Raw genomic sequence first — 16135 nt, 5'->3', positions numbered from 1 at the left:
AAGGTCGTACACTTTTCTAGACATTTTCTAGGGCCGTTTTACAATGACATAGATGTTAAAGCACTGAAAAAGGTCCAAAAAATTATGATCCCGACCTACCCAGAAAAAAATCATAGATACACCCTGCCAACCTGACACTTGCACGATTTTTGTTCCCGCACTGGCGAGCATTTCAGCGTGCCAATGATTAAAGTTTTCTAGACACGATGTAGATATAGTCACCTTCTTTATTCTGCAATAACACTGTCTCTGGGATTCAGCATGTTGAATCGTCCATAGTTGTCATGTTTGGTATCCTGAATAATTTTCTACGGTAATGTCCAAGTTTTTGGCACCCTTATTTCGGTCTTCCTTAGGCTATCAAGAATGAATTCGGCCGTCTGGACACGAAATTCTTTCCATGGTGCCAGATTACCGCCCCTCGTTTTGAGGGGATTGGATCTGGATATTTTTTGCCTTATGTACTTTAAGTAGGGCCTCCCGTGACACCAATATTACATTATTGCAAGATAAACGGTTTTCATGATTTAATTAAAACCACTCTCGTACGTGTGGAAGCACAAACAGCTGTAGGCTTATTTTAATTATCTTTAAACATTGACTTCAAGCAAACATGATATTATTTTGTATTTATATACAGGAGGTGGTTTTGAAAAAAAATTATTTACACTTGATATGCTGTAATTAAGTTTAATTATCAAACAGTTTACAGTTTTCAAATTAATTTTCTCCATTTGCTCTTTTTGTATTTTTCCCACGTTGCTAAGTCAATATTTTAAAAGTTAATTTACACACTTCACTGACTAAACCAAATAATACTATAATCAATTACAGTGTTTTCAATACGGGAGTTGGCATGGTTGTAACGAAATGGTTTTTTTTAAAACTTTAATTATTGATATTTAATATTGGATGACACGGTGTGTGCACCAGGTCTCAGGCAAGGTCACTCAGTTATTCTGTAAACCATAATAACAAAAGGGAGGCTTACATTTCCTATATTAAATTTTTCACATTACCCATAACTTATTACGGAATATATATATTTTTTAAATTTTGATGAATTTGAGAGGGTCATGACCCTTAGATCCCGGGCCCCTTTGGCTGGGCACGGTCCTGCACTTCACATTTACCCCATTACAATATTATTTCGGTCATTCAAACAGAACACAATGGACCTTTCCGAAGTGTCAATCAAACTTAACAATTGACCAATCAGAACAACACTCGTGTTGTCCCAGACGCACGGTTTGCGCCGACGGGGAGCCTTCCCGCTTGCTTCGGGGACAGTGTAACGAAGTATATGTAGGTCTGCAATAACTGTTGCTATAATTTACATGCAGACTATCATACTAATTATTTTTTTTAATTATTATTATTAATCTACGTTCTATAGGAGTCGTTTCTTTTTACGATTTGACCTTGAACAAATGCCCAGTTGCTTAATCCGTGTGGCAGTTCCACGTACAGTTAGTGGTACGTGTAGGTGTATAGGTACAGGCCTATAATAGTCCTTTACTGTCGTCTTGGCTTATTGTAAATTGATCTTTACTAGCACTAGACACGGCTCAGAAATGAAGATTAACCTAATTGTCTTTCAAGATTCAAAATTAGTTTTGTCCATACATAAATACATATGATGCCTCGCCATAGTGTATTAATTTATGATGGGTTGCGTGTGTTTATGCAACCCACTCGGGGGCGTGGTTTGGTGTAAAAGAGTGAGTGTGAGTGAGGGTGTTTGTTCTTACCTTGACTCTTGGTTCAAACAAATCTTCAGCAGTCCACAAACCTCGTCGTTTAGAATGTTTGGGTGAAGCTTCTGCCAAAACTATGGTCAGACAAAGAAGCACTGGCAACCATACCGAAATAGACATGGGACTACGCATGACTTTGAAAACAAAATTGGAATTATATAAACATATGCTGACGACGTATTATGGCCTGGCCGAGGACACAACTTGTCAACAGGAATATGACTGTCATTTTCATGTATTTACCAGTTATTTTATTTGTTCACAGGATTTACAAACTTTTTACTTCGAAAATATTTAATTATTTTAAAAGCCAATTTTTAAATTGCGTTCAACTTACCTGTTGACTCACTGTGGTAAATGTGTGCTTGCACTGTATGTATTGACGTTCTAATGCAATTTACATATCGAATTCAGCCGTATGTTGCTTTTATAGTGGCCTCGTTCAATATTTTGAGTAATGTTATCATTTTATGACATTTCAATTGAGATAAATAGGAATTTGATTATTATAATGCTAATGATAAATGCCTAAAAGGATTGAGCCACGATATTTCTTCAAGATTTGTGCAGGCGCTTTAGCGGTAAATAACAAACATTTCTTCCGTAATATTTTTTTGACTTTTTTTATATTTGATTTCAATTTCGGATTTTTGAGGGATAGTTGCTAATATTTTTATTGTTTTTTTTTTTTTATATATAAAATTGGTGCACCGTGCTACTCAAATATACGACCTTCACTGGATAAGTAGAGCACAATACGGTACATTATTGTAAAAAAATGTTATGTTCATAGTCCTACAGATCCCGGCTATAAATAATTATTTTAGTTCTGTAATGCCCACTTTCTCCTGTTGGGAAAATCAGTCTTTACCTTTCTCCACCAATCTCGGCCGGTAGGGAATACCAGACGTACTTCCTGTCGATCCTGGCGGCACCACTGGGCAGAATAGTATTGGGGATAGTGTTGCTTCGTTTTAGGTGGGGGCGCTCACCCAAATAACCTTCGGATCAGGCTCACTATAAACGTGCAATTGGACTTTAAAAATCAAGAAAAATAAAGTTCAATTAACAAACTAGGGTTTTCTTTAGAACGGAACTTTAATATGTCAAGAACAATTCCCTAAAAATCGTAACATTTAACTTCAAATAGTTTTTCACAGCATACCCTTTAACATTATCAATACATTTGATATGCGATAACGTAAGTTACTGAATCAATGTTGAATAATAGGTTGTTGTAAGACAATTATCTATAACTGAGTGTAAAATGTACATATAAATATCATTATATACATAGGATGACCAATAAAAAACATGTGGGGGAAAAGTGCCACACCCAAATAATTGCACATTTATATTGTTTTGAATAATTGATGCTGTAATAATATAACAATATATTTTAATCCGGTTGATACTTTTCATTTTCGCTCACTAAAAGTAAACAAACAACATATATCTTTCGAATTAACAACAATACGGAGATGCTCTGGTAACAAATGACATAAATTTGTTAAACATACACTCAGTTCCAATGATAATCGCATTTTGTATGTAAATGTTAGTAACGTAAGTTTCATATAATTATGTAACACCGATCATCAAGATCAAGTCTATCGTTGTAAAATAAAGTAAAATTATATATTCTCTTCTTAATTGTGGGTATATACAGTACATGTTATTAAAAATAAATGATAACCTCGCATTTAAAATGAGCACATTTTTTCAAAACTATCATAAATGACTATAAAAAGTATTTTTGTCTAAAATCAACAACAAGAACATTTTATTTGTTTTTATTTATTTTAGGTATGGTTAAGAAAAAAAAATCATTGGAGTAGTTGATAGTATGTCCTTTTTTTAAGATATGTGGTTAAGCCCCTAGTTTTATTCGTTCTTTCAATTTGATAAAGTTTTGTAACCTACATTACTAGGATTACTCATCTAATAGAACATTACAAAGATTATTTGCAAACATATTTGTTGTCATCTTATCTATTTGATGTTAAAGAATGTTAATGTGTAACGTTTGCTTTTATGAATTTACTCGCGATATAATGTACACATAGGCCTAATATTTTACTGTAATATACGTTACCATCAACATAAATCAGAAATATATGCAATAGGAATAATTTCCATGAATGATAGCGTTCCTATAGAGAGTCAATGTATGTTAGGATATATTTAAAAGAAAGTAAATATATCAGCCACTGCCCATGTTTTTATTAAATGATGTTTATTACATGCTATATCAACAATAACATACGGTACCGTGTGTTTAACATACGTTACTTTTCACAATGTAGTATTCCTTTCAACTAGGCCTAAGCTATTGCCTGAAATTTTCAATTTAACGTTTAATTATAAATGTCAACTATTTTGTTAACTAAATATAGCCGAGGCGCAGCCTATAATAAATACTTACCAAATTGCTTCACTTTAATGATGGGCGTAGGACCAACATTCGAGGGAAACACAAAGTTGGTAAACACAAGGTTTTGGGTGTCAATTGCTCAATGCCATTTTTTCTTTCTAAGACTTTCATGTGTCGTTGGCGGCGTAAATAAAGTCATTTATAATAGTTCTATGCCCTCTATATTTCATTACTATGGATTAATATTCCAAAACGTAACGTAAATTACCCTTTTCAATTATAATTACTAATTAAACATGATTACTTAACACCATGATGATTTACTGACGCTGTATCCATGCTTATTACTTAACTACTTCTCACGTCTAGTTTGGTTAAAATTCTTGAATTGGTATATGAAGAAATCAGGTAACGTATTTTTCACCGCTTAAAAGCGGCAATCAAAATTTCAAGTTTAAGACCATATTTTGCATGACTTTTCTACTTTTCCGAATTAAACAATACAGTATTCATAACATCTTATACTAAGCAAATATTAGTTATTACCTTACAATTTTCCTGCAATAATATATGTTTTTCCTTGCAATTATGATCATGTAACATATACGTGCATTTGGCGACACGGATAAACTGTACCATAACCATACTAAACCCACCTCGATTTAAAAAAAACTCATAGTACAAATTGACAAGCTTCCAACCAGCTTACAAATCAGTAACTATAAGCCCTGTGTGGTGCACAGCATTTATTGAATGGCAGATTGCTAAAACGGTATTTTTTATCTGGCGACACACGAATTTTGCATACTCATGACTATAAATATTGTTCTAACTCTGTTATTTATCCTAACTCCATGAAATTTGGAACACTTTTCTAATATATTATGGTCTTTTGAATTTTGGTAACACTTTCCACATTATTATCATATTTTGTCATTCACAGTTGGTGAAACATGGGCGACCGGGTTTGCACGATTATTGTGAGCCTGACCCTACATCTAACACATCGCAGACACTTTCTTTAAAAAAGAACCAGTAAAATTTTCCCCAGGCTCAGTGTTCTTATTTTTTGCAGTTTTAAGGCTCAAAATGTACTTTTTTTTTTTTTTATTTTAAACATTTTTTCAAAGATAGATAGGGCCTTATTATTATTATTGTACAACAATATTACTGCATTGCATTATAGAGGGTATTACATGGTCACACCTATTGCACATAAGGTACAGATGAGATCGGCTGTTATTTTTTTCTGTTTGAAATTACCTCAGCCTCAATTTTTTCTTATTTTGTTCTTATTTTTTAAGCAATTTTAGCCTCATAGTGTTATTATAAAATGTGTTCTCTGGCGAAATTTAGTTTACACCTTGTTTCGCAAACTTATTTTGTTTAAAGATCGTCAGAAGAGGGCGGGAAAAAATGTAAACAATGTATTAATGGGATGCTTAAATGCTTTAAATGTATAAAATTAGGAAGAAATATACTCAACTTTTTTTGGATATTTCAATTTAAGTTAGTGGCGGGCGTAATAAAAAATCTTATTATTTTCTGAAATTTCCATTAAACAAAAAAAAAAAATTAATTCGAAATCATCATTATTGGCGGGCGGCCGGTTCGCTAAACAAGGTATAAATAATAATTGTCGCCTTACTAAAATTAAAAATAAATGAAGCATTTCCCATTAGCCCTTGGCATAATTTGATACACATCATTGGCCACGACAGAATATATTAAAGGTTAAAGGTTATTCATTTATATTGAGAAGTTTTAAAGCTTGAAGTAGAGGTGTGGCAACAATAAGAATAAGAAAGAAAGAATCAAGATTATACCGAAATCGTAAGATTAGGGAGAGCCTACAGAATTCGGTGAGTTGAGTTATCTCAGCAAAGTTTGAAATTTGACTAATTTTTTTTATCTTTATTTTTTTTAAATTTTAATCAGTATTTTTTACCTATGGATTCCCGAAAATGGGACTTAAAATATATTTTAATTCTTTTTATTTTTGACACAATGAGAAAAAAAAAGAAGCAAAAACAAAAAAACAAACAAGCAAAAAAAAAAAAAAAACAAACAAACAAACAACGAATTAATTAAATAGGTGCCCGAAAAATTGCATTATAGGCATACTTACAATTCCAAAAACCATCATATCCACCAGAGCACCACCATGGTTGGAAATTTTAAGAATTTGAGACTTATAGCTACCCGAAAACATTGAATAGTACAGAATCTACGACATCCACTTAAGCCCAACCATGGTTTTGGGGCGCTGATGAGTAACTTTTAAGAATCCGAGATTGTATAGGCCTAGACGCCCGAAAACAGTACTTGGATACTTAAAATTTATGAAAACTACGGTACCATCCACCTCAGCCCGCCAAAGAACCCAACATATATCCACCTAAGCCCCATCGTGGTTGAAGCTGGGGTTAGAACATGTGTGGAACTTCTAGATGCCGGAAAATGGCACTTTAATACTTAAAGTTTATTTCAGTTATTTTTTAACACTTGAAACTTTTTTTTTTCAATCTCTGCTGAAGGAGGGTGCTGAGGCACCCAGAGCACACCTCCTACGCCACTACCGTGACTGTGAATCGTCTGCATTGCAATCGGCAAAGTTGAACCAGGTTAAACCTAAGTTCCCGAATTTATTGGCTCTGACGGTCAGACATTTGGGGGCTTATTCAAAATTAAACATTTGGAGCTATGCAGGGTGGGGGAGGGGAGGACTTATTTTGAAATTGAACATTTGGGTGGGGACGCTTATTCGAAATTTAACATTTGGCATAATTTAGCATAATTTCCCATCAGCCTCGGCATTATTTGATTATCATCACTAGTCACCCTGTCTGACCCAAGGCCAAAAGGTCCTTCCTCTTTCGCTTATATTTCCTATGAGCGTACGCTTCGTAATCTAGTTGCAGAACTTCCTTGTTTGTTTTGTACTTGTAAGAAATGCTAAAAAAAATCAGGGCAGAACCAGGACTACAAAATAACATTTGCACATTATCAATATTATAGTTGTTGGTATTTTAAATTTTAGTTGGATTTCTGATTGAATGGATACGTCACATAAAACAGAGTGAGTATTATTGAATCATCGAGGTTGTAAATAATAATGTCATAACAAACAAATCAGTGATAAGGTGTTGAGTAGACCACATGTAGGGAGTGTAAATGCATGATGCCTTTGAGCTTGGACATTATCAAACTACAGAAAATAGAGATATCTAAATATTGTTAGAATCCTTGTTACTTGTATAGCGTTTTTCCTTGCAGTTACGAAGCGCTGTTTTCCACTCTCCACAAGCCAAAAATCCTCCCGAGTAGAGCTTGCATAGAACCAATGAGGTATTATTTTTATACCTCCTTTATAGAACCACCCAGAGTGTGCAAACTTAAATAAATGCATTAAAGCAGTAACTTGAAGCAAATTTAAAACAAACAAACAATAAACAAATAGGCGTTTATTTGTTTTAAAATAACCGTAAAATATACTTGAAATGTGCATAAAATAAGAATAAGTATATAAACTCGCCAAAAGTAGTCGTGTTTGGTATCGTTGGAAAGCTCTTCCAATGCTGAATAATGTATTGCAGTTTACATATATCAGAAACGGTGTAGTGTTTCATATATTGTCCAATAAAATCCAATTATGGCATATCATATTAAAATAAACAGGACCCATTTGCGTAACTCGTGAGCTCTCGGGGTGGGGGGGGGGGGGGGGGGTCGCTCCTGCAACTCTACAACTACCTAGCACATTACTACCAAGACTTAAGTAACGCATGTGCTTTCTGGGTGAAGTCTGAGTCCAAATGGGCACTGGAGAAGCACTTATACTTACAGTAACACTGATACTCAACACTCTGCTACAACGCCTTAACAATGCGTTACCTTTTCTATAATTTCCGAAAAAACCCCATAATATTTGGCAGATTTATTAGAAGGGGTTCTTTCAACTATTCCCCAGGATGCCCCACTATGGAGGTTTGACCAGTTATGTAATGCCTGTGTGCTTTCTGGGGAAAAAATTATTACTTCCTCCATGTCCAAATTAGTCCCGGAAAGGTGGGCCCATACTTACTACTACCGAGCAATCTAATAATACAACGTTTTTGACAAAATATTTTCATTTAATTTTTTCAAAAATGTATGAGCCCCGGACGGCTGCATAACTACACACCTTAAAATCTCCTCCGACTTTAAACATGTCATAAATAAAGAATAAAACGCATGGTTATCTATCATAGTAGGCCTATTGTTAAATATTATACACAGCATGTTGAAATCGATTAAAATAATGTATACAGTACATTATAGGCCTACTAATAATTCGGATATTCGGATGATAAACGCCTGTAACGTCATCAATTGGACCTTAAAGGACGATGGTCATTTTATTCAAATTGACCTTATTATGTTTCAGAGCAACTTCATTTTTGGTATCAAAGTGACACTTTATTAGAAACAATCAATGAATTTTGTTACTCAAACGTCTTTATATTGATATTTTCAAGCCTATTAAATGACCTGAACAAAAAGTGTCCAGAAATCGTAGGCTTACTGTACAATATATTATGGCGGAAGTAAATTGTTGTCCGTCTCTGAATTTTAATAGTGTTACTGTAATCATGGAGGAAAAAAATAGATAATAGAGCCTATTATTAAATATTGGGATGGTACCTATTTTTGGTTTGAACATGCTCTAACTCATTTTCTTGATCTGTTACTTTTTAATGTTCAGTACAATTAATTTTTTAACACTATGCTTTCTTAGATAAGATATTATATATAATAAGTACTCCAATACTATGGCGTGCATTTTGATACTTCGAGTATGTATTATACTATCTTATCTGATATTAATCAGTGGACCTTTCGGTTTATGCTTTCTTATGTTTGTATTTCTATTTTCTATATATTTCTGCATTGCTCCCCTATTCGAAAGTGTGAGTTATTTCCATTCCTCAGAAGTCAAAGCCTCACGCAATCAACTACCGAGTTTCAGTTTCTGTATATGTTATAGGCTGTTTAAGTCTTACCTTTTTTTAACTTAACTTATATTTATAGCCAGGGAGCAGAGCAGCTTAGCTCAGTTGCCTAAACTGGTGGTGTAGCCTTTGTGTGCGCTGAAACGTAGGGATCTTTAGGTCTCCGATTCAAATCAAATCAAATCATTCTTTATTGCATCACTCAAAATGGGTTGAATTTTACAAAAGTAAAGGGTTCAAGCAGAAAAATCTAAACAATCAACATTTAAACATTTTTCAACATAAAGGACCCACATCACAAAAACAGCAATAGGAAACATATTTAAAGGACAAAAATTTACTTTCCTCATAATAATTGTAGGACGACTTCTGGGTTAGTTTTTCCTTCGGGTCGTCTAATAGTCTTCAAAATACTAATATAAAGACGGATGTGTAACCAAATTGATTGATTGTTTTAATAACGTGTCAAATTATGCTGCTCTGAAACATGATAAAGCCAATCTGAATAAAATGAAAATCGTTCTTTATGATCCCGATTGATGGTGTCTTTACATATATTTATTAATAGTCCTATAGAGGATGCAACTGGTCAGGGCCATACATTTTTTTTTTAAATTAAAAGAAAATGTACCGTATTAAGTACCAAGCGTCGTAATTAGAGCGATAGTAAAATTGAACTGGGACTGTGCCCCAGAAAGCACATGCGATACACCACTGTTAAGGCTCGGCAGTCAATTCTAGGTAGCAGTAGGAGGGACCGGGGCACCTTTTTAGTGGGGGTCCGGGCTGCGCCCCGAAAGCTCACGAGCGTTACGCCACTGAAGGTATCAGAAAATCAAGCGCGGACCCAGACCGTCGCACCGTTCGCCATGGCAAAGGTCAGAGTGAAAGATAAAATATTTTTTTAAGAAAAGAAAACTGAAAACGTTTATGAGTACCAAAAATTGTTTAAATTCAAACAAATTCGTCTCGTGTAAGTAAAGCAAAAACGTCGGAGCTTCCAGGGACTTGGAGAGAGAAAAAGGATTGTCTAACGGACGGCGATCAATATTGACAAGTTCCTCTAGTACCAGGATATGCGAGGTTGTTTGCACTTCGATTTTTTCATTAGTGTTGTTGTTTTTTTTTAACTTTTTAATTTATTGGTATTCTTTTCATTTTACTATTCATTTGATTTATTTTTATATTTTTTAACTGGCAGAATATAACAGAAGTAAACGAATGCCTGAACAGATATTTTGTGGGTTTCATATAACTTTTTATACGAAACGGATATCACAAAACATGTGGACAATGGACAATTACTGTTGTTCACGTCTGTGTGCATTGAAAATATGACAACATAAAGTTGCCAAATCACTAATCGTAACTCAGACTACGAGCCTCGGTTGACACTTCATATCAAAAGACCTGGTCACTAATCCTGGCGCCTGTCATCACCTAGCTACGCTGCCTGCTCCTCCTCATCATTATATTCTTTATCATAATTATTAAGTTTCCGTAGTAGGTAAAAACTATAAATTCTGAGTGTATTCATTCACATATAGACGCAAGAATGCAGGAAAGTGCATTTCCAAGGATCTATAAAACTTTTGAAAAATCAAAAGGAGGATTACCAGACGCCCTGCCCCTTCACGTCTAAAATTTATATTCCAGCCACAGAACAACCATAAGTTACGTTTTTTTCTCATCACGACCCCGCCCACCCTTGAAATCAATCTGTGCGATAGTCAGCGTAAACTCTCGATCCGCGCCTGGAAATGGATCAGTCTCGATTTGGAGGGTGCACTGTATACTGTTTTTTTTTTTATTTAATGGATTTGCCAACAACCATTCCCCAACAGGGGTTCCAGATGGAGGCCCAGGGACAGCTAACGGTTGTTACTTTACTGTAAAGGATCTGAGAATTAGAGGGTCTCGAGTTGGATGGTGCACTGTATTATAATTTTTTGTCGACGACCATTCAAAAGGGGTACAGATGGGAGCCCAGAGATTCCCTACGGGTTTCTCTAGGTCCCCGGCTAGTGTAAAATTACCTTGTTGGAAAAGGCTGGCGCCGCTCTTGATTGAATCCGTTTTTACAACGATTATTTTATGTGAAAATACAGAACCCTCTAATTTCAAACCTGTCTAATTCGAGACCAATTTTTTCAAAGAACCAAGTTACAATCTTTAACCTTTTATTATATTTATTTTTTATTATATTCCTTTAGGCACATAGCCAAGGATTACAAATAGCTACTTAATCACTGTCTTAATAGATAGGTGGCAATCCCTCCACATGACAAACATAAACACATGATGCTTTATAGACTAAGTCTCATATAAGGTTTATTGAGTAAAGTTGTTTTTGGTCGTGAGAAAAAAAAACCCTGTTACCGAGACAGGAATTGAACCCAAGACCTTGGGATTGGATAGAAAGCAAGCGTCGTATCAAACCCAGCTATTCAACTCCACTCTTAACACAAACCACCAAACCCAAGCTTAACCACCAAGTTATTCAACTTCTTAACACAAACCACAAAACCCAAGACCACTCCAACATTTTTAGTTGCCACTAGGTAGTGGAGCAAGGACAGTTTATTTAAGCATAAGAAGTCTACTCTAAGTAATTGATGGAAATAAAAGCATATAATTTTAAAAGCTAAATCTATTTTATTTTTATTGGCACAAGAAGGCAAGTGTAAATGCAGCTCCTAATTCTAGGCCTTGTACAAGCATGCAGCACTTCCTATCAATTACTTCAAACCATTTTACTGCAGTCTTTATCATCTTTGCTCTTCAGGACAACATTGGTTCGGGCAATATCGAACCAAAATTGGTCTCTGGTCAACAGTATCTTGACAAAAGATTCACAGCTTGTTAACGATTGTCCAGTAAGTAAATCTTTTTTGACATTCATTAAAAGTGTTGACGTCTTTAAAGTTAGTCTTCGAGTGCTGTCTCTTCATTATTGTTGATTAAAAGTGTTCTCTAAAAGTAATCTCTAAAACATGAAAGCAGGTACTTACAGTACAGTTATAATCAGCAATATTGTAAAATGTTTCATTAAAATGTGTTAATATGTCTGTGGTACACCATTTCCACATAACCTAAAGTAGTCTTAGTTCTGGGGAGACCCTACATTTAAACCATTACTATAAGCTCTGTTTATTATTCGGATAGAATGGCAAATCAACATTATGCTCCGCTGTTAAAGAAGCACCAGAAGAACTGCTTTTGAAGATGTTAGAGGCTGCCTCAGAAAAAACACTCAATATTTTGGATGAGGTGAGTAGAATTTACAGCAGATTCATCATCATGTTTGGATTTTAATGTTTTAGTATTCGGTTTTTTTTTTCAAAACTGAAGATTTTTTTCTTTTGTTTATAGATAGATTTATAAGATAAATAAAGCGTATTCGTATTCGTACCACCATCATCACCACAGAATACAAGTAACATAGTTTAAACAAATGCATCCATTAAATTAGTTTAAAATTTGCTAAAATGTATTGAAATCCGAATCAAAATTTACCTACAGCAAGATTCAATACATTGAAGGATGGAATATATGCTGTGTTCTACAACCAACAACCAACCTGATACTGTGAAATATATATATATCAAGAAATATTTCCTATAAAAAAAAAACGCCGCAACATCTTTACCTTATTCAATTTTTTATACAGGTATAAAAAATATCACAAAAATACAGCTAGGTATAGAATTAAACAAGAACAGTGGAAGTGGGGTGCAAGCAAATTGACATACAGGAAACCTTGAGACTTACGTCACTGGTGACCGAATGTGTGTTATAATGGCATGATGATGTCATACAATACCCATGGGCATGCTGATATGCTGTATCATACCTGATCTTTATTGTGATATTGTTTAAATTTTATTTTTTTTCTTGTAGGATGGTCGTAGTCTCCTTCATTTGTGTGCGCGGCGTAGTCTTGATAAATGTATCAAACTCGTTTTAAAGAAGTCCAAACTACATGTTAATTTACAGGATGGATGGGTATGGAGACTTTACAGGTTTACAAGTTATTAATAATATTAGTAAATTAATTATAATAGTTGTTTATACAACGTATTCAATAAACGATTTGTTAGTGGTAGAACGGTCGATAATAATCATTAAGGAGCTAAAAAAATTCTGATATAAAGCTATTTACTGAAAGCTCTTTTGAAAAATTGAAATTACCATTTTTACATTATTTTAAATTATACTAATATTTGAAAGGAATTTAATAAAATGTGTAGGTGAAACAATTGTATACAGTAGTACGTGTATTCAGAATTTTAAAAAGGGGATGCTGAATAGAAATATCGCATTCACTGAGCATCGATTGTTATGACTATACATAAATTGTTAACGTCTAAAGTAACTTACTTTGCCATTTATTTATATTAATTTACTGTTATTTTTTCCCGCTTGAACAAAAGCGAGGGGTGCTCAGCTCAGGCACCGTGAGCACCCCTGGGTTAAGCCACTGGTATCGAACATAATTTATTTTGCAGGTTTCAAGAACTCCACTTCAAGTCTGTGCCCGTTCTGATGCCACGTTTAGACAACAGCTCCACATAGTGGTTGAACTCATATGCAATGGTGCTGATATTTCCCTTAAAGATGCGGTATGTTTTATTAATGCAGCACTGCACTTCTTTTAAGAGGGATTTGTGATGTTGAATTTTTTTTTACAAGTAATTGTAATTTAAAATGTATTAGTAGATTATCATTGTAGTTGAGTTCATGAATGATTTTAATTGGAGATGTGTTTTGTTGCTATAACAAACTTTTCTGTTTGATGTTTGTTTTTACAGGATAATAGAAATGCTGCTGATCTTTATTGGTTTAATGACTGCATGATGTATGACAAAAATTCCAGAATAGAAGAAAAGAAGCAGATAATGCATATATTAAAAGGTGAGACCTCTAGCTAGAACATTGTCGTATTAATATAATTAAATTAATATTTGCATAAAAACTTTTTTGTTTGCAGAATGAATAAATAATAATAAAATATATGGTAAAAAAGTAATATAGATAAAATTATAAATATAGATTGCTGTATTTATTTTATATAAACAATTGTGATATATGATACACTTTGTAAGTCTTCAACTTTTCAGCATATCAATTGCAATGCCCTATATGTCTCTATTCATTGAAAAATGTTTGTTTACTTTTATCTGTTCTAATTCCTGTAGGAGAGGTACCTCGGCAAATTTTAGTAAGTGGCTATTATGCGGTCAAAATATACTTCAAGGCTTTAGAACAAGGTGGTGTGCAATATCAAAGATGTAGTTTAACAGTGGTGGGACAAGCCAGGGCTGGAAAGACCAGTCTGGTTAAGAAATTAACAGGACAAAGGTTAGAAAATTACGCTCAATTATATAATATCAATTATACATTTTTCTACGAAACTTTATATTCACAAAGAATCTTATATTTCAGATTTAATTTCAAAGAGAAGGAAACTGATGGAATAGTAACCACAGTGCTATGTGATATTAATGAGACTGATGGACAATGGAAATTGGATACTTCCAAAGAAATCGGTTTGTTCTTGGGTGTTAATACCCTAATGTGTTTCTATATCAATGGTCTCGTCAGCTATACTATGTCATGACATGTTTCAACGCTTTGGGAAAAATGGATTCTGTAGAATGCTTGAAATAATCAGCACCACACTTAGAAATGTAACACAAATATGATATGCTTGGTCCACTAAATATTATCAGTAACACTTCAGGTTGCGTTAGAATTCAAATACAGCTAAAATGCTGCACAACACCGCTTTCCTCCGAAGGTTTCAGGCTATTTGAACAAATGCTGAACTTAAGGTTCAAATGGTAGGAGATGTAAATAAAACAAGCACTACTTTTCTTGATTGATATATTTCAATTGACAAGCTTTTGATAGCTTTTTTGTTTTGCTTGTCTGATCTTTGAAAATTGAATATATTTTTTTCTTCATTATGTTGTGTAGCCTGCTCAGTAGAAATCTACTCTTCTCTCACAGGGCTAACTAAATATAGGCCTATGCCCACACTATCATTTTTTTTGACAGAAAAATGTTGTATGCCCATATATAGTCATGGTGTGCTTATACATGGTCAGGATGTAATGGTCATTGATGTCATCATGATCATATTATTTAGGCATGTCACATGTTTTTGTCAAATAAAATTTGATAGTAAAGGCTATAAAAAACAGCAGCACTTTTGAGACTAACAATATATAATTTATTCTCTAGCTTTCGTCCACACAGTGGACTTCATCAGGAGACTGTACAAATGTGATAAGAAACAACTATAATATACAACTGAAATAATGGGGGCGGTCCTAAAACAACAAAGAATTTTAAGTTTGGCACTCACTGCGTCGTACGACCAGCGTAGACAAACTTAACTCCGCTCTCAGTGAGCGTTAGACGGTCTGAGCTGTTCGTCATTAAAAACGATCCGTTGCACGCGCATCATCGCGTTGCGTTTACCATAGAATTGCGTCAGCTGACGACCGTCGGGCGCAGTAAGTACTAGGCTTTAGTCATGAAAAACAATCACAGAAACTGAACCCCGGATTCTGGGATTGGGAAGCAAGTATCTTAAGCTATTTAACTCCAATCCTTTTATCTTTGCATTAACATTAATACTTATAATTCCCATTAATGTTCTGTTTACTATCGATCCCTAGTATGGTGGAAACAATCATTGCCTCTTGACCTGACTGGTACAACCAACAGTAAGTTCTGTCCACACTATCAAGTCTCATGGCTATATTCTTACACGGCTGCTAACGGTTAGCAGGATCCGGATCCTGCTAACCGTTAGCTGCCGTGCGTCCATCCGAGAAAATCCCGATCCGGATGTTTGGCAATATTATGTCGTCATATTTTCAATGCACACAGACGTGAACAACAGTAATTGTCCATTGTCCACATGTTTTATGATATCCGTTTCGTGTAAAAAGTTATATGAAACCCACAAAATATCTGTTCAGGCATTCGTTTACTTCTGTTAT

General features: G+C 34.4%; 2 protein-coding genes across 2 annotated transcripts in view; one reads left to right on the top strand and one right to left on the bottom strand.

Moving 5' to 3' along the window:
• Positions 1–2139, bottom strand: part of LOC117119593 (omega/kappa-hexatoxin-Ar1g-like) — a 2780-nt gene extending 641 nt beyond the window's left edge. The window contains exons 1-2 of the mRNA XM_033264418.1: positions 2095–2139; positions 1752–1891 (exon numbers count right to left, since the gene is read on the bottom strand). Coding sequence (XP_033120309.1) covers positions 1752–1889 — 138 coding nt within the window. The 5' untranslated portion in view covers positions 1890–1891; positions 2095–2139. The remainder of the gene's footprint in view (positions 1–1751; positions 1892–2094) is intronic.
• A 4962-nt stretch (positions 2140–7101) lies between these two features.
• On the top strand, positions 7102–15323 carry LOC117119587. Its single transcript, XM_033264411.1, has 8 exons — positions 7102–7210; positions 11908–11998; positions 12288–12392; positions 13023–13127; positions 13631–13744; positions 13934–14036; positions 14321–14483; positions 14568–15323. Exons 1-8 carry the CDS (start codon positions 7188–7190, stop codon positions 14740–14742), a joined length of 879 nt encoding a protein of 292 aa, XP_033120302.1. The 5' UTR covers positions 7102–7187; the 3' UTR covers positions 14743–15323.
• The last annotated feature ends 812 nt before the right edge of the window (positions 15324–16135 follow it).

The sequence above is a fragment of the Anneissia japonica genome, unplaced genomic scaffold, assembly GCF_011630105.1.
Source record: "Anneissia japonica isolate Jap-2015-1 unplaced genomic scaffold, ASM1163010v1 scaffold6016_len257023_cov185, whole genome shotgun sequence".
NCBI classification, from domain to species: domain Eukaryota; kingdom Metazoa; phylum Echinodermata; class Crinoidea; order Comatulida; family Comatulidae; genus Anneissia; species Anneissia japonica.
The sequence above is the reverse complement of the archived record's forward strand: the minus strand, read 5'-3'. Positions and strand labels throughout refer to the sequence as shown.

Bases quoted from the DNA above. Each gene is read 5' to 3' on its own strand.
- LOC117119587 (XM_033264411.1), top strand. From the start codon at position 7,188: ATGGATACGTCACATAAAACAGA. The intron at 7,211-11,907 runs GTGAGTATTATT...TTTGCTCTTCAG, and splicing joins GATACGTCACATAAAACAGA to GACAACATTGGTTCGGGCAA. The intron at 13,745-13,933 runs GTATGTTTTATT...TTGTTTTTACAG, and splicing joins ATATTTCCCTTAAAGATGCG to GATAATAGAAATGCTGCTGA.